The 26,246-nt window shown below is 38.1% G+C and overlaps 1 protein-coding gene across 4 annotated transcripts in view; it reads right to left on the minus strand.

The window, feature by feature from the left end:
- Positions 1-232: 232 nt before the first annotated feature.
- Positions 233-26,246, minus strand: part of tnk2b (tyrosine kinase, non-receptor, 2b) — a gene marked incomplete at its 3' end in the record, with an annotated part of 107,088 nt that continues 81,074 nt past the window's right edge. For 3 of the 4 annotated variants that reach the window (XM_079820281.1, XM_079820279.1, XM_079820282.1), the window contains 7 exons: positions 24,620-24,861; positions 17,894-18,088; positions 15,362-15,450; positions 7,222-8,618; positions 5,855-5,950; positions 2,070-2,197; positions 233-910 (listed from right to left, as the gene is read on the minus strand). In XM_079820281.1, the coding sequence (XP_079676407.1) occupies positions 904-910; positions 2,070-2,197; positions 5,855-5,950; positions 7,222-8,618; positions 15,362-15,450; positions 17,894-18,088; positions 24,620-24,861 (2,154 nt within the window). Of the gene's footprint in view, positions 911-2,065; positions 2,198-5,854; positions 5,951-7,221; positions 8,619-15,361; positions 15,451-17,893; positions 18,089-24,619; positions 24,862-26,246 lie in introns of those variants that run through there. The other variant, XM_079820280.1, reaches the window with a different exon arrangement.

A 26,246-nucleotide genomic window follows, 5' to 3' on the forward strand; every position in this document is an offset into this window, starting at 1 on the left:
CTGTTCAAGCCGATCTATTTATGTAGACAAGCAGTTTAAAAAACCTTATCATGGACGTAAGATCTTTTGCATCTGATTGTTATGATGCAGAAAATGCCACAACATCATTCATCAAGTCTAGTGCTTTGCCAACCACATTGAAACCAACATGTTAACAGGTGTGCTTCGTAAAAAACGAACAAGAAAAGGTTCAGTCACTTAATTGTGCTTTGGAGGTCTCCTGATGTGTTTTCAAGTGTTTTGTCTTTTACTTTCAGATTGGAAGCATTGTGCAAAATCAACAAAAACAGTTTTGTGACTTCACTGATGACACCAGCAAAATCAATTGGCTTAAAATTAGTGATTCACCATACAAAAATAATAATACTAAAAAAAGGCAGAGAGAAGGTCTTAAGTCTGTCAGCATGGGGGACAGAGGATGATGGTTCAACATGAAGGGCTTTAACATATAATACATCAATTCAACATACTGAACATACAACATTTGAAATAGGTCGGGTTTCAAGAACTTACTCTGTAACAAGGGACCCACACAAAACAGATTAAATTAAAAAAGCAAATGTAAGAGAAAGAACAACTTGAATCAGATGCACATGTATAACCAAAACATCTGACAATATATACATACGTACGGCTTTTATAAGTTTATAAAATTATTATGAAAAATGACCAGCAGCACCTTGTTTTCCATCTGTTGCTATCAACTGGAAAATAAAAAGCGGGTTCTTTAAAATTTGACCTGTGAACTGTGAAGTATTGCACCCTAGAGAGATTTCTGGAGGAACACAGTCACACACACGCATGGTCAGATCTGGAGGTAAAAATGTACTAGGATAGAGTCCTGGTTGGCCCTCAGCATCCCCTCTGTGCTCTCAACAGTCTTTTAGAGGCTTTTCCAATCCATCATCGTCTGCAAAAAAAATAAATAAAAAAATAAATATATATATATATTTATTTGAGAAAAACTTAAATGGGTAGCAAAACTAATGCACAGGCAAGAACAATACAGGACTTCAATATGATATAATAAAAAAAGGGAGATGAAAAATAGACATTATAATTAAAGGGTTAGTTCACCCAAAAATTTAAATTAGCCCATGATTTACACACACTCAAGTCATCCAAGGTGTAAATGACATTCAGGTGTATATGACATTTATTTCAGACGAATAAAAATCACTTTTTTGGACTTCAAAAAAGATGTAACAATTCACTGCCATTATATTGCTTGGATTAGCCAGGACTTTTTAAATATAACTTTTTAAATTTTATTTGTCTGAAAGAAGAATGTCATATACACCTAGGATGACTTGAGGGTGAGTAAATCATGGGCTAATTTTAATTTTTGGACTAACCCTTTAAAAGCTACACAAAAAAAATGCAAGGAAAGCAACTTGAAATGCAATCCTGCAGTAGTGTAGTGAAGTAGTGAAGGTCTACACCTTCTTTTTACAGGCAGCAATAAAACAAAATGTGCTGACTTTGGAATAATACACACACACACACACACACACACAGGCGCGCACACTGATTTTTTTTTTACAGCAGAAATATCCAGAACAGATGGAAATTGAGGATAGGTAGTGAAATTGATTAAAACTAGGATGAGCATTCCCTGGGGCACAATTGTTACATTTAAGGTTATTGACTGAAATAAATTTAGAGTTAATTAAACATCTCTGTACAGGTATCAGAAAACTGCTCGAAGGCTCAGCGAACAAAATTTTCCCTATCCTGGTTGGAGGGGCTGATTTCACCGTAGTCTGACCACAACACACTCAAATGTTGTAACTAACGGCGCATTAATTCCATGAACATTTTTAAGCAGCAAGTGACATGATGTTGGAAAGCATCACAAACTGTTTGATGAAACAGAATGAGCAGTTGTGAGGTGAATTAAATAGAATAGGCCTGGCCCATCAGGAAAATATAATCAGTGTATGGCAAATTAATTTTGGTCATCTGCTCAATGGAAATGGAAGAGTTTGGAATTGGGTAGTATGGACAAAAGCTTTCAGCTTTACCAGTAGGGGGCGGCACAGAACAATAAAAGAGAAAATCTGTCCTACCTCAGCTTGACTGAGCCATAGGAGTCCAACAGTTGTGTACTGGCTAACTCCAGATTCCAGTCATACATCTCTAGAATCTTATGACACTCCACCCTCGTCTTCAGCCCCAGACAGAAGAGCTGCTCCACCTAGGCACCAAAAAGGGAAAAATGGAAAAGAGTCATTTAAGTCTTTAGGTTCTAAATAAATGGACTATACTTTCCTAGCTCTGTGTTATAAACATGCCAAAGACAGAGAAGAAGTGTCTTTTTGTGCCCAATTACTTATATTTTCGATTACAATTAGATTACAACTAACCAGCCAGTGAATAATCCGTGTATCATTCGTTCAGTCGATTTTTTATTGAGTATTGAAAGTTGAAAAATGAGAAAACAGCTTGTTTTTTTTTAGAAAAACAAAAATTTTCGCAGCATAATAAAAGTCCTGCACTGCTACAGCTGTAGCCTACGGATTCTTAACGCGTTTATTGCAGCTATATTTCATATTTTTTCTCATCAAACAACCAGACTAACGAATGGCTCGACACAACCCGTACCGGGGCGGGGCAGAGCCTAGACAGGGCTTTCGTCTGTCTAGACCAGCGGTTTTAGTCCAGGAAAGTGCAAGGGTTCTGTGAAATAATTTGCTATATCCTACCGTATTTACCGTACTGTAAAGTCACATTTTTTTCTTCTGTAAAGTCACATGCAGTGATTTATTCCAAAGTGACTTATATAATGCCTTTAACGTCAAATAATCGAAATGTTGACTTTTTAAAGTAGACGCGTCCAGTATTCACTGTATTTTAGTTCATATTTCTGTTGTGCGTCAGAGATATGTTCATATGAGACAGAGACGCGCTAAAGCAGCGCATCCTGTTGGTTTCTTAATTTTTCAAAGGCATGACATTTTGTAGTAATTTTAAATGTACACAAATAAAGTGATAGCGCCGGCGACTCGCAAGATCACATAACGTATCAGTTCTGGCATCGCACCTGAGACCAAACATATAAAAAGTTTGGTTTAATTTAATTTGTCTGCTGTACAATATTAAGGCTGTGCAAGTCAGTAGGCTACTTGCTGTTATTCCAAACTCATACCTCTGCATGTGAAGTTGCCGATTTAGCCTATATGCGTATGGGACTGGACTGAAATATGAAGCCTTCTTTACATAAATAGTATAATAGCATCTAAATGTTACATTGCAAATATGGAAACTTTTGACCGAATGAAAGATGCACGAGCGACGAGCCCAACGACGATATGTTTCAATTCAAATAAATTAATTTAGGCTTGGTGTTTAAACTAAATGTTGTTTGTAATAAATGGCATAATATATAGGCTAGGCTTCTATGTATATTTTTATTATATGGCTACTTATATTTTTCATTCTTGTTGTTTTCTGAATAGGCTACCATTAATTTAAGGATTTGTCACTGATGGGAAGTAAAATAGCTTACACATAGCATCCGTGTTAATAGTGTTTATAATGTTAGGCCTAATGTTGTATTTTATTTACCGGTATTTTTCTGAATTTATGCCAATAATAAAATGCAGATTTTACTACAATGTAACGTTCGCATGTTTCTTTCTCAACATGACCCGGCGTCATGTGAATTACACGCGTTATAGGCTATACACTGTGTTAATTATCCCCACCCACAATAACTTTGGGCTTAATCACTGTAATGTCCTGTTCGCATTTGCTCTTTTTATTTAGGCCTATTTATTTTTTAAAGTGGATGCAAATATATCGTAACATAGCCTAATCCATATATGCAACTCGTGCTATATATTCCAAGCGCTCTGAAGGTATACTGGTTTGAGAAACAAACCGAAATAGCAAGTTATTACAGGCTTTAATGAAAATCTTTTGAGATCAATTTTAATTAAACATAAATCATAAAAAAAAGAAGAGTATGTTTTCTGGTTGCAACGCATTATTCTTTCCTTTTTGCATTAGTGTTTTATATAATATTTACTTAAAATAGGTAGGCTATGACAGCCGTCATATACTGCCAGCTGATGCAAAGAGGTGAATTGCACAGACGAAAGCCCTGTCTAGGCTCTGCCCCGCCCCGGTACGGGTTGTGTCGAGCCATTCGTTAGTCTGGTTGTTTGATGAAAAAAAACATGAAATATAGCTGCAATAAACGCGTTAAGAATCCGTAGGCTACGGCTGTAGCAGCTCAGGACTTTTATTCTGCTGTGCGGAACTGAGGAAGAACCGATTAAAGGGGGGGGGAAACACTCAGTTTCAGTCAGTCTCATGTCAATCTTGAGTACCTATAGAGTAGCACTGCATCCTGCATATCTCCGAAAAGTCTTTATTTTTATTATAATTATAAAAGAAAGATGCGCTGTTCCGAGTCTTTCCGGAAAAAGCCGTGCGGCTGGGGGCGTATCGTGTGGGCGGAGCTAAAGAATGTCGAGCGCGCGCCGCTGTTACTGTGTTGAGTTCGTCTGAAAGCTGCGTCATCCCTAAAAGCGGGGAAAAACTTTATTCAACATAAAAAATGGCTTTTAATCGGATACATCCATACATCTATGATCCGGAATCAGACCCAGAGGCTGAAGTTGAACAGGAGCAGCAGCAAAAACGACTAGAGCAGGACGTCGACTATGTGGTATAAGTTACACTAACTATATAATATGTTTAGCGGCTTGTGTTATTTAGAACACCATGTCAAGCGCGAGTGTTACAATGTGTGTGTGTGTGTGTGTGTGTGTGTGTGTTTACGCGTGGTTTGTGTAGCCATGATTTGTAGTAAGCGGACTGGTTTTGCGCGTCAGGCTAGTGTTTACATAGAAAGACATGGAATAGTAGCGCATTTGAATGAAGAACCGCGCTTATTTAGTTCAACATATTTCCCCATTCTTTGTGTATTGTTGTTTGGAGTGCTTTTACAATACACAAACATACACATATAGTGGCCAGCTAAACAAATGTACACACACTATACATCGCATGCTCCATTGATCAATACGTGATCATGTTTGGGCTACTTGATGGGCATAGGCAAAAACAGACATTTGAAGCAGTCAAACCTGCGGTTCCAACGTTGGGACCTTTATCGTTGGGACCGCTCCATCCTTCAGTATTAGCGATCTGAAAATCCGGCGTCGAACTGGGCCTTGTTTATAAAACAATCGGCACCGAAATGCAGGGAACAGACATAAATATTTGCGCAACTCAGTTGTTGATCCGGAAAAGCAAATTCCATCTGTACGAGCCAGCGCTTTGATGGGCGTAGCCTATTGCTTTCACGCTCTCTCTCTCTCTCTCGCGCGCGCTCTTCCGGTAGAATTGTCCGTACGGCCCATACAAGGAAATTCAGCCCTGTTGACGTCAAGCGGACCCATGATCGAAAAAAACTTTCCGAAACTTATGACTAACAGGAAGTACTAATTTTGGCAAAGAAATACTCCCATCAAACGTCCACCTTAGCTTATGAAACGGTGTCCATGTTTAGCATGGGAATCCAAGTCTTTAACAGTGCAAAAAGATCAGTATGCATGAAACAGCATTTCACCCCCCCTTTAAGGAATTGTTTGAACTTCGGCTGACCAATCAGCAGAAAGGGGCGTTTAATTCCCGCCCACGTGTAGAAATCGAATATTCAAACTGTTTATTCATTTTTCTACCTCTGAACGAAAAATTTATTTAGTCAAAATTTCGTTTTTCTAAAAATAAAAACCCGAAAAATGAGCTGTTTTCTCATTTTTCCACTTTCAATATTAAATCAAAAATCGACTGAACGAATGATACATGGATTGTGAATCAAGGCAGCTGTGATGGCTGTTACCTTCAAGTAGTGTACAGCCTTCTGTACATTCCAGCTGTGATTCTGTAAAGCCGCCTGACATTCTTCAATTGTTACTCCATGGACAGCCTCCTGCACCTAAAGAGGGCAAATCCAATCTATGACTATAAATACATAGATGAATAATGGGAGCCTAATTCTAGTTAGTAATTGTCTAAAAACCTATGAACTGCTTTTCTGTACTACAGCCTACACTGGCAGACACTAAGGCCATTTCACGAGTTCACACTTACATATAATCAGATATAGTATAAAATATGTGTATTGGCGTGCTGTCCGAGGAGAGGGCTCTGAGCTCGGAATTTGGCCCAAACCCAGAGCACTCTCTCCCCATCCCTAGCTGGGATAGGAATAATCGAGAGTGATGAGTTGGGGAGGACGAGAGATGCTGGAAAAAGGTGGAAGGTCGTGGAACAGAGGTAAGTCGGCTCTATATATAAGCCTCCTCTAATGCTGATTGGCTAGATTATCTGAACGTGCTCCTGCCAAACCTTTTAAATAAAACATCAAGTAACTGAATCAGTGACAGATGTGGAACACTATTTTAAAACAAACTAATTCTCACAAGCACAGGAGACTAAACTCAAGGAAAACTGACTGCATTAACGTTTAACATTAGCATGGCTAAACTAATGATGCAACATGCAAAACAATACACATCAAAACAAAATCAAAATTAATTTAAATAAACTTGCTTACATCAATAGTGGGTATTGAATTTAATAAAGTAGGTTGTATTTACACTAAGTGCAAATAGCTTGCCTCATTGGCAAAGGCTATTTACACAAACTCTGCTCACCATTGTCTGGTTAGGACAGACAAAATAACAAAGAAACTAGTTTGACCACCGGTAGAGTGGTGTGAAGAGTAAAGACTGTATTTAGCTTTTGACTCGAGTTGGAATCTGCACGTATGAATACTGAACGCATACAGCCTCTTCTTAAAATATAAATATCTTCTGCTGTCTTGAATACACTTTCTCATGGAGCTCACTGCTATACATTCTGGGATTGTCTTAGATTGATATCTTAGATTTTGCCCTAAATAAGCCTTCATGATGGAGAGTTTTTTCCCCTTAATTAAGTTATCATGTAGAAAACTCACTAGGTTTTGGAACAGAAATATAGGCCATCTGCATGTGGCACTATAATAAGAGAATAATTACTATGGTCAAAAATCAAGTTCCTGCAATTACAACCCCACAGACAGCCCAAGTCACTCATGAATCACTATTCAGACATATAAAGAACATGACTGCTTATGTTGGAAGCACACAACCTTTTCTGAAAGTTCTGAAAGAAAACCACTAGTAATAAAAAGGATGCATTTATGATCTCCAAATCTCTCACCAGTCTGACTCTGTCGTGGTTGCTTGTGCTGTCAGCCCTGTTAAATGAGCCATCAGAGCTTACTCTGCACAAGCTGAGAGAGTTCTTCAGCCCACCTCTAAATCCAGAGCCTGCCAGGCTGCTGTTGTTATTGGAGGAGAAATTGGACTTGAGCTCCCCTTGTTGATGAACCATGGGCTTAACAGTGGCTGTGTTTATCTGCTTCTTCTCCTCGCCGCTCTCTGCCTCTTTGAAGAACTTATCGTAGCGGTCCAGATACGGAGGCCTCTCAGGCAGGAGGTAGTAGTGTGTATTGCTGACCTTCTTGCCGTCACGTACAATAGGCAGAATGCAGGGCCCTTTGGCTTGCTCCTTATCTTTGCCCTGTGCCTGGATAACCTTTGGAGCAGCATATTTAGGATCGGAGGCGAAGCTCTGAGTGGTTGGCATGAGTTTAGCAGGTGAGGTGGAGAGGTAAGATGGGCTGTAGATGGAGGCGGCTGAGCAGAGACTACTGCGAGTCTGAGGGGAGCCCACGTGTGGACTTGGTGTGCGTGAGTCTGGCTGAGAGAGGGGGTCTCGTGGGGGAATCTGGGGTGGACGCTCCTTATCCTCAATTCCTGAGACTGGGGACAGCTCACCAGACCAGCGGGCATAATCACCACCTGCACGCTTGACTGGACGGGGTGGTATGGGGATGCGTGGTGGTATCTGGGGTTTGTCTTCAGAAAACGTTAGGACAATCTGGCGGTGTGGCTCCAGACCAGGGCTGGTAGAGTTCACAGGTACATTGAGGTGCCTCATACACTCCTGCTGCAGCTCTTGGAAGATCTCAGCAGACTGCAAGAAGGTGCAGGCATTACTCTGCCTGCAGGGCAAAAATAAATTGTCTTCTACATGAGGTTTGCACTCTCCTGTTGGAGTGTAGGGCGTACGTGGAGAACATGGTTCATCAGCTCCTTGTTCCGCACTGTTGATAGAGCTCACTTCAAAGTCATCTTCATCTTGTGCTACATCGTCATAGGCTGGGGGTGGAGGAAGGGGCCGGGCGTCCCAGTCCACCACTGGGGTCGGGTGAAGGGGGCAGGGTAGAGAGCGTGAGGGGCTCTGAGGAGCAGTTCTATCCAAAATGTTCTCCGCTTCAAGTGCCATTTTAGCAAGGGTTGGGATCTGGATTTCCATCACAGGAGAGGGTGAAGGTGTGACCGATGGAAACTCTTCTCCAAAGTCTATGAGAGAGACTTCTGTGGGAGTGCTGCCCCCTGGAGTCTGCCCACCATATGTGGAACGATCACCTAATTTGGTAGCAGAGACCCAGGCGGCTGGTTTGAGCTTAAGGCCCTTCTTCTTCAAAGAGAGTAGCCGCAGACCTGATGAAATTTGGTCCTCGTCCTCAGCAACAGCGTCATAGCAGGGTTCTGGTCACATGACAAAAACACAAACAAATGTCTATATGATTTGGTGAGCTTGAAATGTAATTTAATGTCAGAGGAACTGTAAAACTGTTACAGAAAGATAAATACTGAGCATACATGATGGACAGTCATGAAGGGACAGTATATCCCACATTTCCTTCAGAGAAACTAATGAACACCAACATGTCTCATATCCCTTTTTCACCAATATTTGGACAGGAGCCAGCACTAAGCGATTCTACCAAGGGTCTAGGTTTTGCAGGTTAACATTGTCTTGTTGCACAGGTTCCTACATAAAAAAATGGCAGTTATGTGCTGAAAATATCAGTTCCAAAACGAGACCAAAGGTGGTCTTAAATCAGTAATAAAAAAAAACTAGGACCAAATGTAATGCACATTCAGTCTTCATTCCACCTGCTTTTTGCCACATCTACTCCAGACACATGTTCAATTTACAAATTATTATGCTTAGTAATAATATATATGAATTCAGGGCTTTTTTTAATTATATATTTAATGATGAACGGCTGTTACAGCAAAGCTTGTGATGGAATTACAGCATCTTTATGCCATTTTTTTCAGAACTAGGAGTTCTCATAAAAACGGGCCAGGTCAACACTAAATACTTTTTTACTGGCACGGTCAGGCCAGTGGTTCACATTTTTACTTGCCTTGTCAAAAATGTCAAATATTTACACCACATAAAAGTAATAAATAAAATAAAATAGTTGTCTATGAACCATGTCACCTTGTGTTCTAATAAATAAGGTTATGATACCAAAATTTTAGATACCAGTGAAATTTCACAATTCTTGATTCCAATTTCGAGAGATTTACAGATCCCCCGTTGAGCACCAGCTCCGTAACCAGCATTATTTTGGTGAAAAATAGGTATCATGGGATCAAACGTTTCCCAAAAGTCATATAAACATGAGACCACAGCAAATACACAAACAGATAAAAACTAACAAGATGGAGCAATTGGGATAGCAGAGGGAGGAAAAAGAGCAACAAAAAAGCATACAATACAGATGTGCTGTACCTTTGAGGAGGGGTGCTAGCAGTGAACAGAGAAGGTATAAGCAGTGCTTAAACTAAACTGAGGGTCCACACTTACTCTTAACCAGCAAAGATGGCTGAGGGGGCCGAGGGGGAGGCTCCTCTGTAGAGCAAGCAAGCAAGTGAAAGATAGAAAGCATATGCAAAGAAATTTAGCAGGTTGGAAAAAGTAAGTTAGAGTGCCCAGGACGTGAGAGGATGTGTATTAAAAGAAGTTAACTTAAAAGAGAAAAAAAAAATTTGTTTGCGAGTTTGAGAATTGAGTTATTTTAGATTTAATATTTTTTAAGTAGGTTTTTGGATTATTAAGATACCGCTTTTTAACCAACATAATTCTTTCTAGTAATTTATGATTACTGGATAAGGATTTTTTTTTAAATTAGAGACAAACTGATACACCAATAAACCATTCAGATCTGTTTATGTGCTGCTTATGTTCTGGAGTTAAGCAGAAGATTTCATTGCTTTCCGTTTATCACTATTTCTATTTATCTGTTTGAGTGGTAATCAGGGCTGCATCTGGAAAAACAATACTGCACCTGTTTTACAGTAGATTAATTTAAAGGCGTTTGTTTTAATTATGAACTAGTGATGTACTGACCCACAGATTTTGTAGGTACTAGGGCTATTGGTCATTCTTTCTGGCTTGAACTGCTTCCTCAACAAGAGCAATTTCAATTTCACAAAAAAACATTCGAGAGTTTGCTGAAAATTGAGGTGGTCTCATTCAGACTTTTGGTGCGGATGCGAGGACAATTGCTGTGTTTACGTATGCCTACACAAAATTGAAGAACACGTGCACACACACTAGTCAAATTGTCCACACAAACCAAGAGTGAAAATGCTCTCAGACCGATTTGTGAACCAGATTGTTGAAGACCAGACTCAAAATAACAATTTTCTCCCAAATTGTACATTAGAATGGATAACAAAGTAGTTTTACTCTGAACACTATCCAGCCAATGATTTGTTTGTGTGCAGAGCATAATAAAACAACAACAAAAACAACAACCTTCAAATGTTATGGTTCAAATGTTGGTCGAAGTCTTATATGCTTACCAAAGTAGAATTTTTTTTTTATTAAAAATACAGTAAAACCAGTAATATTATTAACTATTATTACAATATAATATTAATATTTAAAAATAACAGTATCCCATTTCAATATATTTCAAAGCGTAATTTATTCTTGTGATGGCAAAGCTGAAATTTCAGCAGTCATTATTCCAATCTTTAGTGTCACATTATCAGTGTTAAAAAAGTTGTGCTGCCTAATATTTTGTGGGAAACGATACTTTTTTTAATAATTTTTTTGTTAAGGTCTCTGATGAACAGAAATTTAAAAAGAACAACATTTATTTGAAATAGCTATTTTTTGTAACAATGCAAGTCTTTACTGTCTTTACTACTGGGTGGTTGCCCTGCACTCTTAATAAATTAATTCCAGCTGGTCCAAAATTCAGCAGCTAGAGTTCTTACCATATTAGCCTGGTTCTGTCAACACTGCATTGGCTCCCTATTAACCCCTAGAGGTCGGTGGTCGCACCGGTGAAACCACCTCACTTTTTTTCTTATCAGTGCGAAAGAGACTCAAAACACTCAGTCGATTTTGGTCATACAGAGAAGTGTTATACATAATTTGAATCTGTTAAGTTTCTACTTTTATTTGTGTACACTCACAATAAAAATTAAATGTTCTTTTTGCAAAATAAAGAAAACAAACATGATGCGCGATCTGCCGCCTCTCTCTCAATAAAGTCCATTCTGATACTTGTCAGAAAATGAACTGTAACTTAGCGAATACTTGTCACACAAACATGACACATATGTCTAAAGCAGTGGTTCCCAACCTTTTTTCCTCGAAGGGCCCCCTCCTCTCTGAATCAATACTGCAAGGACCACAGACACCGCCAACTATATTTGTATCTCTTTATACCAACGATACTATATCTCGTGCCACGAGATCTTGCGAGACTAAACTGTGACAAGATTTATCGTTGAGGTGAAAAGATGTCTCGTGTCATATTGTCATGACCTGGTCATGCCGGAGTGTGAGGGTGAAGTTACGATATAATATGCCAACGCTACGTTTACATTACGCCTCCACTGTAGTTTTGCTTTATAAAGAAAAAAAAACAATTTATTTCAGGTGGATAACAGTCGCTTCAATTCCATCAGCTCTCATCCAAAACGAGTTTACCTAGTGCGCAGCACTGCCAATGATCACATGACAAAAAGACATTGAGCGCGTGTTATGAGTGTGTGTTAGTGCAGCGCTCGCATTGAGCGTGTGTTACGAGTGTGTGTGTTACATGTTAGTGGACTGGACCGTGGCGGTCTGGCGGAGGATTCATTGCACAGCAGACTTATGCGTTAGACTTATATTTTAAATGCGCGTTCAGCTCCCTATTCACAGAGTACGCACGATCGCAAAGTGAAAAATAAACGGGAGCGCGCATTCAAGCACGTATGCAATATGTTACTGCTGTTTGAAAACGGCTCCCTGAGGCATGCAAATATCTCCTAATATAAAAGCCATCTCGTTGTAACCATCTCTTAGCTCTGTATCATGCTCGAAGAAAAATTCAATTGGTCTCTATATGCACTTTGAATATTGTGTAGGCTACTTTGATTATGGTATTATGGTTATTGTTTGCACTTAATATCTATGATCAATTTGTGGGAAGGAGTTCAATTAGGAGGTCAAAAGAAGCTCATGTGCAGTTCTAAGGTCTGAAGAGACAATCATTCAAGAGAGAAGCCAGTCAGTTGAGTTTTTGGTAAAACCTTTACAGTGCTTGAGTATTGTTGTCTTTTACTGCATATGATAATTCATACTCAGAAAGTAGAACTAAAATGACATGCATTACAAGATGATGAGTTAAAACATTTCAAATGCACCTGCAAAATGTTTTCTGGTCATGTATTTCATCATTGAGGATTTCTTAAAAATACTATGTAAAAATCTTGTCTCATCTCGTTCTCATGAACCCAATCTCGTGAAATGAGTGTCTCGTCACACCCCTACAGAATACGTACGAGAGAGGTGGTTCTTTGTTGTAATTCATATTTTTTTTATTTATATAATTTAAGGTATCAATAATACAATTAATGAATTATATTAATATATTCAAATTAATTTTAAGTTATCTCGCGGCCCACCCAGAGGATCACTGAGGCCCACAGGTTGGGAACCACTGGTCCAAAGAAACGTTGAAATGTCAGGTTTTAAATAATGTAAATCAAATCGAAAACAAATATTCTCTGTTTATGTAATCTGTTTGAAAAGAGAGAGATGTTAGTTGTTCGCGAGCACCTTCATTATCTGCTAATGCGCCCACGCCCACGGAGAGCGCATTCTATTCAAAGGCAAATTCTGACAGGGTCCATGCAAGTATATCACCGCCCACATCAACTTGAAAAAAAAAAAACTCATCAAGTTTATTAAGATTCATGTACTTTGCAACGTTTTCAGATGCGGTAAGGAGTAATCCTGGAGTCATTTTGAGTGGCAAAGGATCCAGCCGAGGATTGTGGGGCACGTTTATACTGTAAGTGTCTGTTTAAATATGAATCCATTTAAAATCATGGTTTTCTATTTTAATATACTGTAAAATATAATTTATTTATGTGATGCAAAGCTGAATTTTCATCATCCATTAATTAATCCTGAAAGAATCCTGAAAAAAAGTATCACAGGTTATAAAAACATTAAGAAGCACAGCAGTTTCCAACATTGATAATAGAATGTTAGAATGATTTCTGAAGGATCATGTGACACTGATGAATAATATTACATTTGTTTCTGTATTTTTGATCAAACAAATGCGGCTTTGTGAGCATGAGACTTTTTTCAAAAACATTGAAATGTCCAATCTTTTGACGGGTATTGTATATAATTTAAAATATAATAGGCGTATGCAAAATTTTGTATTTGTATTTTTTGGCTCTCACTTTATATGGTTATTCTAAGCAAACTTCAATTTTTATTTTGTCTTGGTTTGTCCTCATTTTTTTTCTTATAGTTCCCTCTCACATACCTGACTCAAAGGCTCATTCATTATGCGTTTCTTTGTCTTCTGAGGTGTGAATCACAGCATTATTCATGATCATTCACGACACTTCACATATGGGCTTTGTAAACAAAAAAGTGTCTTACAAAATTTAAATATATGTGAATGAGTAGGCACAATGCTTTTCACATCATCTTGAAGCAAAAACTCTAGGCAACATCATTAGTCAAAAGTCTTGTGAACATATATATATATACATTTTGTGGCCTTATTTCTGTGACTTACATTTTTTTGTTTTTGCAATAACCACTCATAAACGTTATTCTCTCAAAAATACAAACGTACATACATGTCGCTGACATACTATGGTAGCCCAGTTTGTGTTGAATACAGTGCAATGGCACTTACACAACAAAAAACCCCACAAATGTCAGAGCATGTCAAAACTTCTAAAGGGCCCCAAAACTGTCTCAGACCTGTAGGGGTTAAACATTGTATACATTTTAAATTACATTTTAATTACTTACAGAGCACTAAATGGTTTAGCTCCCCACTGCTCGAACAAGCTCTTAAGGCATTAAAGTGCTTTACGTCTATTGCGATCTCAAAACTCAGGCCAGTTGATATTACCTAGAATATCAAAATCAACTGCAGGCGGTAGATCCTTTTCCTATTTAGCACCTAAACTCTGGAACAGTCTTCCTAGAATTGTTCGGGAAGCAGACACACTATCAGTTTAAATCTAGACTAAAAACACATTTTTCTTTAACCTGGCATATACATAGAACATGATCAATTTCTATTATTCAAATCAGTTAAATGATTGTTAGGCTGCATTATCTAGGTCTCTCGGTTTATCCCAAGGTTTACAGTAGTCTGTTGGATCCAGATCAGATATTGGACCTGAGCCAAGACACGACCACAATGCAGCCCTGAAGTGTCATCAGAGACCATGTCAACTAGACTCTCCCTTGTGAAGGCCTCCTTCACTTCTCCTCTGTACAGATTAAAACATTATCGGAATTTTCGAAACTACTAAAAAACGCTGTATTATGCAATGCAGCAAAGTAATTTGGTGGTCATTTCGAAAAATAAAGACTACGCGCCTGTGCACATTTGTATTCAGACGTGCTTGCCTATAGACTAAACACGTAATGCATGCCGTCACCGTTCTCACAGACTCACATTTTTGAAGTTTACATGGAGATGAGAATGGCATCGTTTCAAAACTATTTCAAAACCATTTCAAAACCTGTTTCGGAGTTTGCATTCTCTGGGCTCCGGCCCCTGTTGCCATGCGGATGAGCGCCCGGAACGCATTGAGAGTTTTCTATTTTGGTTGAAAATGCTGTTGTGTAAGTGGCCCCAAAGTAAATAACTAATGTTTATTTACAACGGAAATTAATCAATCAAAAACTTACTTTAGCTGGACAATAATTTTTTTGATGTAAAAAAGTTGAGCTGAAGTACAGCCAGAACAACCTCTCTTACATACGTTTCCTATTAATCACTGTAAAGCTGCTTTGAAACAATCTATATTGTGAAAATCACTATATAAATGAAAGTGACTTGACTGACTAATGTACAATTTTGGAAACAATTTTAAAATGTCTTGACTGTGGAAACCCTGTTTATTAATATTTAAACTTTTCTAATAGATAGTCATTTGCTTACTCTTACGTCCAGGGAGTTGAGTTGGTCTGGCAGAGTTCAAATGTACTCCTAGCACATCTGGAGGATCCATGGGATTCCCGAGATAAAGACTGAAAAGCAAAGGAATGACAAGCATTTAGCAGCCCATCAGTGTACAGGTGCTGGTCATATAATTAGAATATCATCAAAAAGTTGATTTATTTCACTAATTCCCCAACTAAGTATTGAGTGCTGTACAAGATCATACTTTTCATGTTCATACTTTTCAGTAGGGCTGAACAATATATCGTTATCGTATCTATATCTAGATATGAACTTTCAAGATATTACTATCGAAAAAAGCAATGATATAGACGATATAGATTTCCCCTCTCCGCGCTCGCCCTGCATACAACTCTGGCAGTCACAACAAACATCAGTTTTACGAGCCCTTGAATGCACCGCTAAAGCCAGCGCGCACACACTACCAGGGACGTGGGAACTATATTGTGAGGGGGGGGGGGGGGGCGTTTCCATGGTGACACGTCATTGCTTGTCACGTGACACACCGCAGCAGCAACAGCGCTGAATGAATGATGATCTGCTTTTATGTCATTTTTTCCTTTTTTATTCAGAATATTCACAAATGTGTTAGCTATGGCATGAAATATCTGATATTCCGATTGTCAAATACATGCAAGTGGAAGTATATTGTTGTTTAAACACCTTTATAACGATCGCGTTAGTTGAGCTGTATGCGCGATGGGCGCCGCCGTGTTAGTTTGTGCCGCAGACGCAGTTCAGAGAATCGGATCTGTTGGATTTACAACCTCTATGTTTACAACACGTGAATTCATCCACTTCTCCCGAAATACTTAAAAGTAAATGGCTGGTGAACTGGGAATAGAATAGAGTAAACTATGAAGTTACTTACACAATGTGTATCTGATATGAATAAAACGTGTCGAATTATAATGGAAAGGATTATTATTACCTCTTCCATAGACATCAGTGTGTATTTTACAAACTCTAAATGTATTTTTTTTAGTACTTGTGTGAATTTATATGTTTGAAACCTAAAATAAACAGTATGTGGTTGAAAACACTGAAAAGTTGTGATATAATATGACAGCTCTGAGCGCGCCTGTCTCTGGCTAAATTCAACATTTGAATTTAGCAGTTGATCATGTGATGCACTTGATCATACGCTCCAGGGACCAGCCTAGACTGATTACACCTGTGTGATCGTACGTGCGAAAGGCTTAAAAACAACACTTTGTGAAATGTAGGCTCAAATCAAACACATTTTAAATCAGATTCTGGTTTTCACCGAACACGTAGTCATATCGCATTGTATCGATATCGAGATATCTGGCATGAAAATCGAGATATGAAATTTTGTCCATATCGTTCAGCCCTACTTTTCAGTTGGCCAATATCTCTACAAATCCTTTCTTTGTATTGATCTTAAGTAATATTCTAATTTTCTGAGATACTGAATTTGGGATTTTCCTTAGTTGTCAGTTATAATCATCAAAATTAAAAGAAATAAACATTTGAAATATATCAATCTGTGTGTAATGAATGAAAATAATATAAAAGTTTCACTTTTTGAATGGAATTAGTGAAATAAATCTACTTTTTGATGATATTCTAATTATATGACCAGCACCTGTTTATACGAGACCATTTCTTAAATGTAAGTTCACAAAAAAAACAGGCTCTAGAACCCTGCCAAAAGATGATTTAATGACACTGTATACCCAAAGTTGTAAAGACATTTCAGATTTTAACAGCCACCCTTATATTTCACTGGATGTTTTATGGCGGTATTTACAGCAGTGATATCAGTTAATACAGACAAGTTTATGTTAGAGACCGTGTACAGAAGTTGTTTTCTACTGCCACCTTGTGCTGAAGCAGCAAAGTGCTTATATGGTGTCATCATGTGCAAAAACATGGGCAGTGACTCCGTCTAAGTGAATGTGGCACTTTACTTTACTTATTGACCATGACAGAAGCATCTGTTATCCAGCGTGTGATCTGCAAGGTTTCATCTTTGCAACTTGAGAATTTACACTCAAGCCCACTAAAATCTAATGAGTATTATTTCCTCATTCACTTTAAGGAGCCTGACAGATCTATATTAATGTAGCATTCATTAAAATGTGATGTGGTTACGTGAACAGCTATAGTAATGAAAAGAGAAGCATGATTCTGTGGGAGGTTAGCAGAACATGAACCTATTTGGTAAGAACACTGAATAAAAATACATAAATAAACGTTGTCACCGTGATACAGACCAACATTTACACTGTCCCAATTAAACAAACCTAAAACAAAGCCGATAATCATATCTGTGTGGCCAATTAATAAATGAGCTCCCCAAAACTTGAGAGCTCTCCAAAACATACATCATAGGATAAGAATAGAGTCTAATCTTTAAATAGTTATATAGAAACAGTGCCTTTTTAAGCCATTGGGGGAAAAAACACTGGATAATCACCTATTAAAATGTATATTTCAGAGAAAACAACATTGAGAAAATAAAGGGTGCACATTTGAGAGACTTACTCATCAATCCTGTCAGGAAAGCCCCAGCAGCGGTGAGGATTGGTGTCTCCATGGCCTGTGTGAATGAAGCTGTTCTTCAGTGGACGGCTTATGTCGTGGGCAGAGAGACCTGCAACTGACGTGACAGTGTTCCTGGGAAATTGACCAACATTTAGGGTACGCTTGTTCTGACCTCTCCACCAGTAGTTCTCTGCCCTGCAGGACACACAGAGACTATTTTTAAGACAAGAACTGGAAAGCTCTCATATTTGGCTGCTTCATTAAAGAGATGCAGATAGGCTTGGGAACCGAGAACCAGTTCTTATTTCAAGTTTATTTTAAAATATTAGAACCAACTGTTGATGCAACTGTACTGTGTACTGTCTGATTCCTGAAAGAGTGAATCATATAAGCAGATTCTTGTTAGTAAATCAAAACATTTATGAATCAGTCTGAGAAGTTACTTAAAGGTCCCATTGCGTGGATTTTTTAAATTATTTTATGTTTCCTGAGGTGTACTTATATTGTTAGTATGATTTTTACATCATAAAATGTCATAATTTAGAAATAATTGGCATTTTTCTATTCTGATATTAGCCATCTGGCTTGAATGCTCTGTTTCAAGGGCGTGTCTGCTGTGAGGCTTCAGTGAAAGCACCCATTGTTGTGATTGGCTGACATCTTTGCATTTGAAATGAATATTAGAACTTGTGGCGGAGGGGGCGTGGTTTAGCGATGTCTGCAAGCGCTGCCAGAGAGAGAGAGACGGACTGGGCACTTGTAGACCAGAAAGATGAGAGCTGGAGGAAGATTGCTGAGAAAAGTTATATTTTACTGAGTTGTTGAGAGCACAAGTTTATTTTGTTTGTATCTGAGAGTTCTGAATAAACACGAGTCCCAGCCCTCTCGAATACTTTTACTAAGTTTTTTACCATTACAGCTGTCAAGCTTTATTTTTAGATCTTTTCCAATCACATGAAAGGCTGCAGTGACAAGCATTGAGTACACTGACAGTCTGTTGATCGCGTGAATGCTGTGATCTCGTCATTGCAATGCGTTTTCTCTCACAAAATGCTTTGACCACAACTAACAGCAAACACAACATCGATATGAATACAGTAAGAGCCTCGTTGTGCAGCATAACAGCGTCATTCATTATGACGGCAGTTTGGACAAGAGTGCAGATACACTCGCAACGTGTGATTGACAGCTCCGAACATTATAAAGAGAGTGTTCTTTGATTGCTAATCTAGCATCTAAACACAATTTAAATAACAGATTTGTTTCATGCTACTAAGAGAAACGATGTGAAGTTGATCGTTTAGTCAATGGCTTGATTCATGGACGCATAAACGATTTAGAAAGAAAGTCTGTGTGAACTTGAATATTTAGCTACACATCAGAAATCACTGATCACAGATCAGATTAATTAACACTTTTACTCACTGTTTGTGGCGGTGCTGTCGAATTCATATCGTAAAAGCCTGTGCTGACATTGCGAGTAAAATAAACAATCCATTTTCTCCTAATTCTCTGGGCGGGCAAAGCAGAGGAAGGGGAGGTAACCTTTCCCCGTATGACGGCATACAGGGAAGATTCCAGATCGGCTCATCTGAGCTCTCATTTTCTCAAAGGCAGAGCAGGACAGCCAGAACTCGGTTTACACCTATTGAAATTTCTAGCCACTTGGGGACCATATACAGGCTAGGTGAACTCATATTAAAGGGTTAGTTCACCCAAAAATGAAAATTCTGTCATTAATTACTCACCCTTATGTCGTTCGAGACCCGTAAGACCTCCGTTCATATTCGGAACACAAATGAAGATATTTTTGTTGAAAGCTGATGGCTGAGAAAGGCTTCAGTTAGGCCTCCATTGGCATTCAGTACACTTATACTCCCAAGACCGATAAAAGGCACTTAAAATGTCATTACAAAGTCCATCTCACCACAGTGACTCTACAATAATCTTACGATGCGACGACAATAGTTTTTGTGCGCAAAAAAAAATCAAAATAACACCTTTATCCAGCTTGTTATTGCCTTCCGCGTGTGCCTCCACGACGCATGCGCGAGAATATGACGTAGCGCCGGGGCTCGGGATTCCATGAAATGCACACTCTAACCCCATTTTGAGCACTACGCCGAGACCTAAAGCACGATCAATGTAGAATCCAACAGCTGAGATACGCGCGTCTTCCTCTGATTGTAAACAAATCACTTCTGGGTCATCTGTCCGAACGCCGGATCTGCGTCATATTCTCGCGCATGCGTCGTGGAGGCACACGGAAGGCAGTAACAAGTTGGAAAAAGGTGTTATTTTGATTTTTTTTGCGCACAAAAACTATTGTCGTCGCATCGTAAGATTATTGTAGAGTCACTGTGGTGAGATGGACTTTGTAACGATGTTTTGAGTGCCTTTTATCCGTCTTGGGAGTATAAGTGTACTGAATGCCAATGGAGGCCTTTCTCAGCCATCAGCTTTCAACAAAAATATCTTCATTTGTGTTCCGAATATGAACGGAGGTCTTACGGGTCTCGAACGACGTGAGGGTGAGTAATTAATGACAGAATTTTCATTTTTGGGTGAACTAACCCTTTAATGTTAAAAAACCTCATAAAATGAAATTTTCATGCCATGGGACCTTTAAAGCCCACTGAAGTGCCTTGAAACACGCAGCATTATTCAATGTGTTGACGTAATTTCCCCCGAAAAGGCTCCAGCTGTAAGCAGCTCCTCCCCTTTTTTAAAACAGCCAATACAGGGTTTTTCCTGGGTCAAAAATGGTCTTCGGTGGTGGCTGACAGTCATCCATACACACATACACACGCACAGTAAAAAAGTACCCTACCCACGTGATCTGCAAGCGCAATACTGACAATACATTTTAAATAAATTCAAAAAAAGTTAGTAATTTTTGCTTATCTTATTTTGATACCTTGATGTTTGTTTTTGTTCCTAATTTTTACACTATTTACAGATAATTGTTTTGGTATATAATCATATCAATATTAAAAAGTAGTATTAAAAAAATGAACAAATAGCCTAATTTTCTGCCATTTACAATTTCATAAAATTATCAGCTAGCTAATAACAACTTTGTTCTGGGTTCACCTCACTCCAGTCTAAACTAAATGATTTATAGGCTATTTATTTTACTACACATTGTGAACATAAGTAAGCTGAAATACTGTTGATAATTAAAACTAACTCTTACACCCACTCTTGCTAAATTGGGTAAGCACACTTGTGTTCTCATTTCAGAAGTGTTCTGAGTAAATGATTAAACTGATTCGTGAGTTCAGTGTTGGACGGATCAGTCGTTTTAACCAGTCGTTAAAATGATTCGGTTCAAAGGAGCCATTATGTCGCAAATCGGACATTAGCAGACGCGTTGTGTGCAAATCCCGTCTGTTAGAACATCGCAAAAGATTTGCCAACACACAAAAAACACTTCATAACCAGATAGGATTTGTTTCCCGTTTATTGAAAGTATGGTTTATGTCAGCTGGTCAGAGAAGAGTCAATGTTTTTTGAGCGCAATTCACACTCAGCAGTAATGAAAGGAAAACATTGTCTGATAGCACCACGTGCAACATGGATTCGGTCTTCCCACCTTTTGATTTTGATTAACGTAATATGTGAAATATTAGAAAGCTAAGAATGCTTATTTTGAAGAAAGAGAGAGTGCGAGCGGGGGAGGAGCTCTCTGATCGTTCTCTCTGTCACTCAGTTAAATCTATTCTACATCACTCATAAATCACAATAACTGATCAAATAAGGCTTTGGCGGGACAAAAATTTTATTTGGCGGCTGCCAAAAAATTTTCAATGTAGGAAAAACCCTGGAATAGAGTTTCGTTAATATCACAGTTTGATTACAGCCTTTCTGTTTAGTAAAGCCATAGTTTCCTCCTAATCTCTAACCGTTTATCATCATAATCTCCTCCATATCGCTTTGAAATACAGCATTCTGTGCAGCATTTAAATGTGTCCGATATCTGCGCAGACTCGCGCATATGATCCGATCTGCGCTCTCGTGTCTCTAGTCTAGACCAGAGCCGTGTGTGTGTGTGTGTCTGTGTGTGTGTGTGTGTATATATGTATGTGTGAATGCAGCTGCATTGTGCGTGAAACTAACGTGACACTAGACTTCATTCACCTCAACTGAAAGCAAATTTACACTGTCTGAATCATTTCCTATCGCATATATAGTCCACTATGTGCCATTCACCAGGTAGAAAATAGTAAATGTGTGAACAACTGACCGATTTCACAGCAGCCTCAGTGTGTATTTATAGTGTAGGAAGGGGGGTGGGGCTTCAGATTCTAGAGAGCATTTGGTTGGACAGATTTGATGAGAAGGTGCGATGATGTCATAAAAATCTGTGATCTATTTTAATGGAACTGAGAGACTGTACATTTTGACTGCTTATATCTCCTAAATGTGAATTTTGTCATTGTTTTGGAACACACCAGCTTATTCCTAACCTTAAGGCTAACATAGTCATACTAAAAGCTAAAAAATTCCAGGGGGCCTTTAACCAGAACATTTAACCCCTCCAGGTCTGCACGGTTTTGGGGCACTTTTGAAGTTGACATTTGTGCTTTTTTCAGTTGCTTATAAAAATATCAAATGGCAAAAGTGTCATTGCACTGTATTCATCACAAACTGGGCTACCATAAAATGTGAGCAACATGTATGTACGTGCTTGTATTTTTGAGAGAATAACATTTATGCATGGATTTTGAAATAAAAACAGAAATGCAAGTCAATGAATTAAGACCCCAAAACGCACAGTAAATATGTGTCCAAAAGACTTTTGACTAATGGATGATTTTGTTGCCTAGAGTTTTTGCTTCAACCTGATGTAAGAATCATTGTGTCTACTCGCTCATATAAAACAAAGATGTTTGTTTACAAAGCCCATGTGCAAAGAGGCGTGATCGATCATGAATAATGATATGATTCACACCTAAAAGAACAAAATAACACATAATGAGCCGCATAATGAATGAGCCTTTGAGTCAGGTATGTGAATGAGAAAAGATTGGACACATTACTATTTTTAATGTTTTTGAAAGTCTCATGCTCATCAAGCCTGCATTTATTTGATGAGAAATACAGAAAAAACATTAATATTGTGAAATATTAATACAATTTAAAATAATGATTTTCTATTTTAATATACTTTCAAATATCATTTATTTTGGTGATGAAAAATTTTTTGCGAACAAAAGCTTTATTGATGTGACATTAGGCTTTTTTTCAGTAAACACTTCATAATCTGTCCAAAACAGGCCAAATAAATCTTGTCTTACGTCTATGACTTTTTATGTTGCAGCAGGATTCATACCTCTTAACCTGCACCCCTATTTTTGAGAATTTTCTGAAAACGACATACCCAAATGAAAATGTCTGCAGCTCTTAACCCCTATGGTCTATATTCATGAATCTGGTCTTATTTTAAACTAGACACTTGAAATGTTGCTACCCAAGAGTCACAATAACTCAAAGTAATATGGGAACAGAGTAATATGCATGTAAATATATATAAACTTATTTTATTTTATTTATTTATTTTTTCACTTAGGGAAAAAAATATGAGAATTTAATGTTAAGAGCCTGAAAATAACTTAAATATAAAACTGAATGTCTAATCATGTCATGATTCAAATATGAGGATGATTCTCTCAGAAATGTAGCTTCTGTAAGCTTTTATGTCAAGAAAAGTCTAGGCGTCCTTTCAAAAATGCCATTTATTTCAGAACATTTGTAATTGTAAAGAGTAGTTTTTCATTCAAATAAATCTGCAATAAACTGCAAATTATAATGGATAAACAGTTACCGAAAAACTAAAGCAACTATTTACAGAAATTAAAAAGTGTAAAAAACTAATTTAGATGATAAAAAGTGTCAGTCAGTCTGCGCGCTCCACTGCAGTTTCTGCCCCGAACACTGGCATGCGCGCGCCGGTGTTATGAAAGCCTAAGCACATTACATAAAATGTGCAAGATAATGCCTTTTGATTGGTTACTAAGTCCATCAATCAAACCTTTGTTGGAAAGGCATTGGCTAGGCACGAGTGCCTTTATCCAATGAAAACCATGGGCGCAATGATTGACAGCTCACCAAGCCTGTAAGGCGCTTCCTCTATATGATGCATCACAGGAGAGACTCTGATTGAAGGAGAGAGACGAGGGAAGGTTTATATTACGGGGAAGAGACTATTCTTGCAGGGGGAGTTTGCCAGAAACGGATTAGAATCGATATTTCATTGAAAATGGACATGATTGATTACTCTAACTCAGAACTCTCTTGCAAACAACAGAGGATTTTTTGTTTTTTCCCTATTTTTTTGTTGTTTTGGATTAAAAAGTGGGATGCATTTTGAAGAGTGGACTCTTACACGGACATGTATGCTGGTGTTTTTTGGATTCGTCCGATCTGATCTGAACGACAGGGGATGAAAGAAGAGTACTGCGTTTATTATGCTAATGTTTACATAGTCGGCCTTTAGCATTTAATTTAACCCTTTCCTCTCTGGTGTATTTATTGCAAAAACAAGTTCAGAACATGAATCTTGAGTGTTTTAGCTTTCAAATGATGCATAGTTTTTAGATAGTTGATTGAATATTTTGTATAAAACAAAAGTAAATAAAAGTACAGACACGCCCACTCACGCCTTTCTTATTTTAATGCACCCCCTCAAACTTTTTTTATACATTATATGGTATAAGAGCTCACCTGCCCTCTATGATGGTAATGACATCATTCATCTGGATTTGAAGCTTGTCAGGTTCATCAAAGTCCTGCAGGGCCCTCATGTCTGTAGGCATGGTTTCCACTAGAAATTCCCTTAGAGCCACAAAGGTGGGCCTGTCATCTGGTTTTTGAGCCCAACACTGCATCATGACATTATAGATGTCCTGAGGACAGTCCTCTGGTTTAGGCAGCCTTTCACCCTCCTTATCTATTTTGTGGAGGATCTGTCAAAAACACACATTTGATTTTTTTGGTGATTGACCTAGTAAATGAAATGCAATAATGGCAGGGTTACTATTAAGAAGTAAATCTAATATTAGGCTCTCTAAATATCTGCTTTTTGGGGTAAGGGCTGTGTGATGAATTGAAATCGAGGCTTCCAACGATTATGAAAATACAATCATCAAGATAAAACAATTATTGTGCCCCAATCTGTCTCTTTCCAGCGGCATGCTTTCACTCCTTAAAATCCCAAACTTAACATGCAAATCAGTAAAATCATGTAACGTGACTTTCACAAAATGGGACGTGCTTAATACTAAAAAGAGTTATTAAAAGCGCAAAAGAGAACTCGCACTGTTCCTCAGGCTTCTTTTTGTGGTCGACGGAGCAGAACACAAACAATGCCTAAACAGTCAAATACATACAAAAATATGTCAAAATGTCAGGCTTTGCGAGTATTCAATTAAACTCAGTCGGTTATGTCCAGTGTTTCCCACACATAGACTAATTTGGGGCGGTGCGCCACAGAATCAACACAGGCCGCCACATATTGCGCACATATTTTTTTTAACGCTATTTAAAACACGCAGCGTATTCGTTCAGCTGCACTTCCTTTCCCTGCTCACCCTCCGTCTCTCTGTCACTCACGCGCGTCTCTCACCTTTCAAATGGCCAAACCTGCTTTTGTTATTAAACAAATTTTTTACGTTTTAATATGAAATTCAAACAATAAATAGTGTTTTGGCGCTAATGTGGCATAACAGTTAAAGGGTTAGTTCACCCAAAAATGATAATTCTGTTATCATTAACTCACCGTCAAGTCGTTCCAAACCTGTATACATTTATTTGTTCTGCTGAACACAAAGGAAGATATTTGGAAGAATGTTTATAACCAAGCAGATAGTGCAACCATTGACTACCATAGTATTTTTTCCCTACTATGTTAGTCAATGGTTGCTCTATCTGCTTGGTTACAAACATTCTTCAAAATATCTTCTTTTGTGTTCAGCAGAACAAAGAAACTCATACAGGTTTGGAACAACTTGAGGGTGAGTAAATGATGACAGAATTTTCATTTTTGCGTGAACTATCCCTTTAACCCTCAGGTATTACTTACTAATTGGTCACACTCATACTCATTGGTGGTCAAATGTGACCATATACACCTTAACTATTTTTCAATTAAATACTAAATGTTCTATATTTTAGTTTAATAATATTTATTGAATATTTTGAGGAGATCTTTTGGCACTAAATAGGCCTACTATTTGTGCAATAATTATGGTTCATTAATGACCATTTAATTAAAATATTTTTCTTCTAATATTTTTATTATTTATATTACAATTAATGTAGTAATTAAGGTTAAAATAGAGAATTCCAATGC

This window comes from Gobio gobio (assembly GCF_949357685.1).
Source record: "Gobio gobio genome assembly, chromosome: 6".
NCBI lineage: Eukaryota > Metazoa > Chordata > Actinopteri > Cypriniformes > Gobionidae > Gobio > Gobio gobio.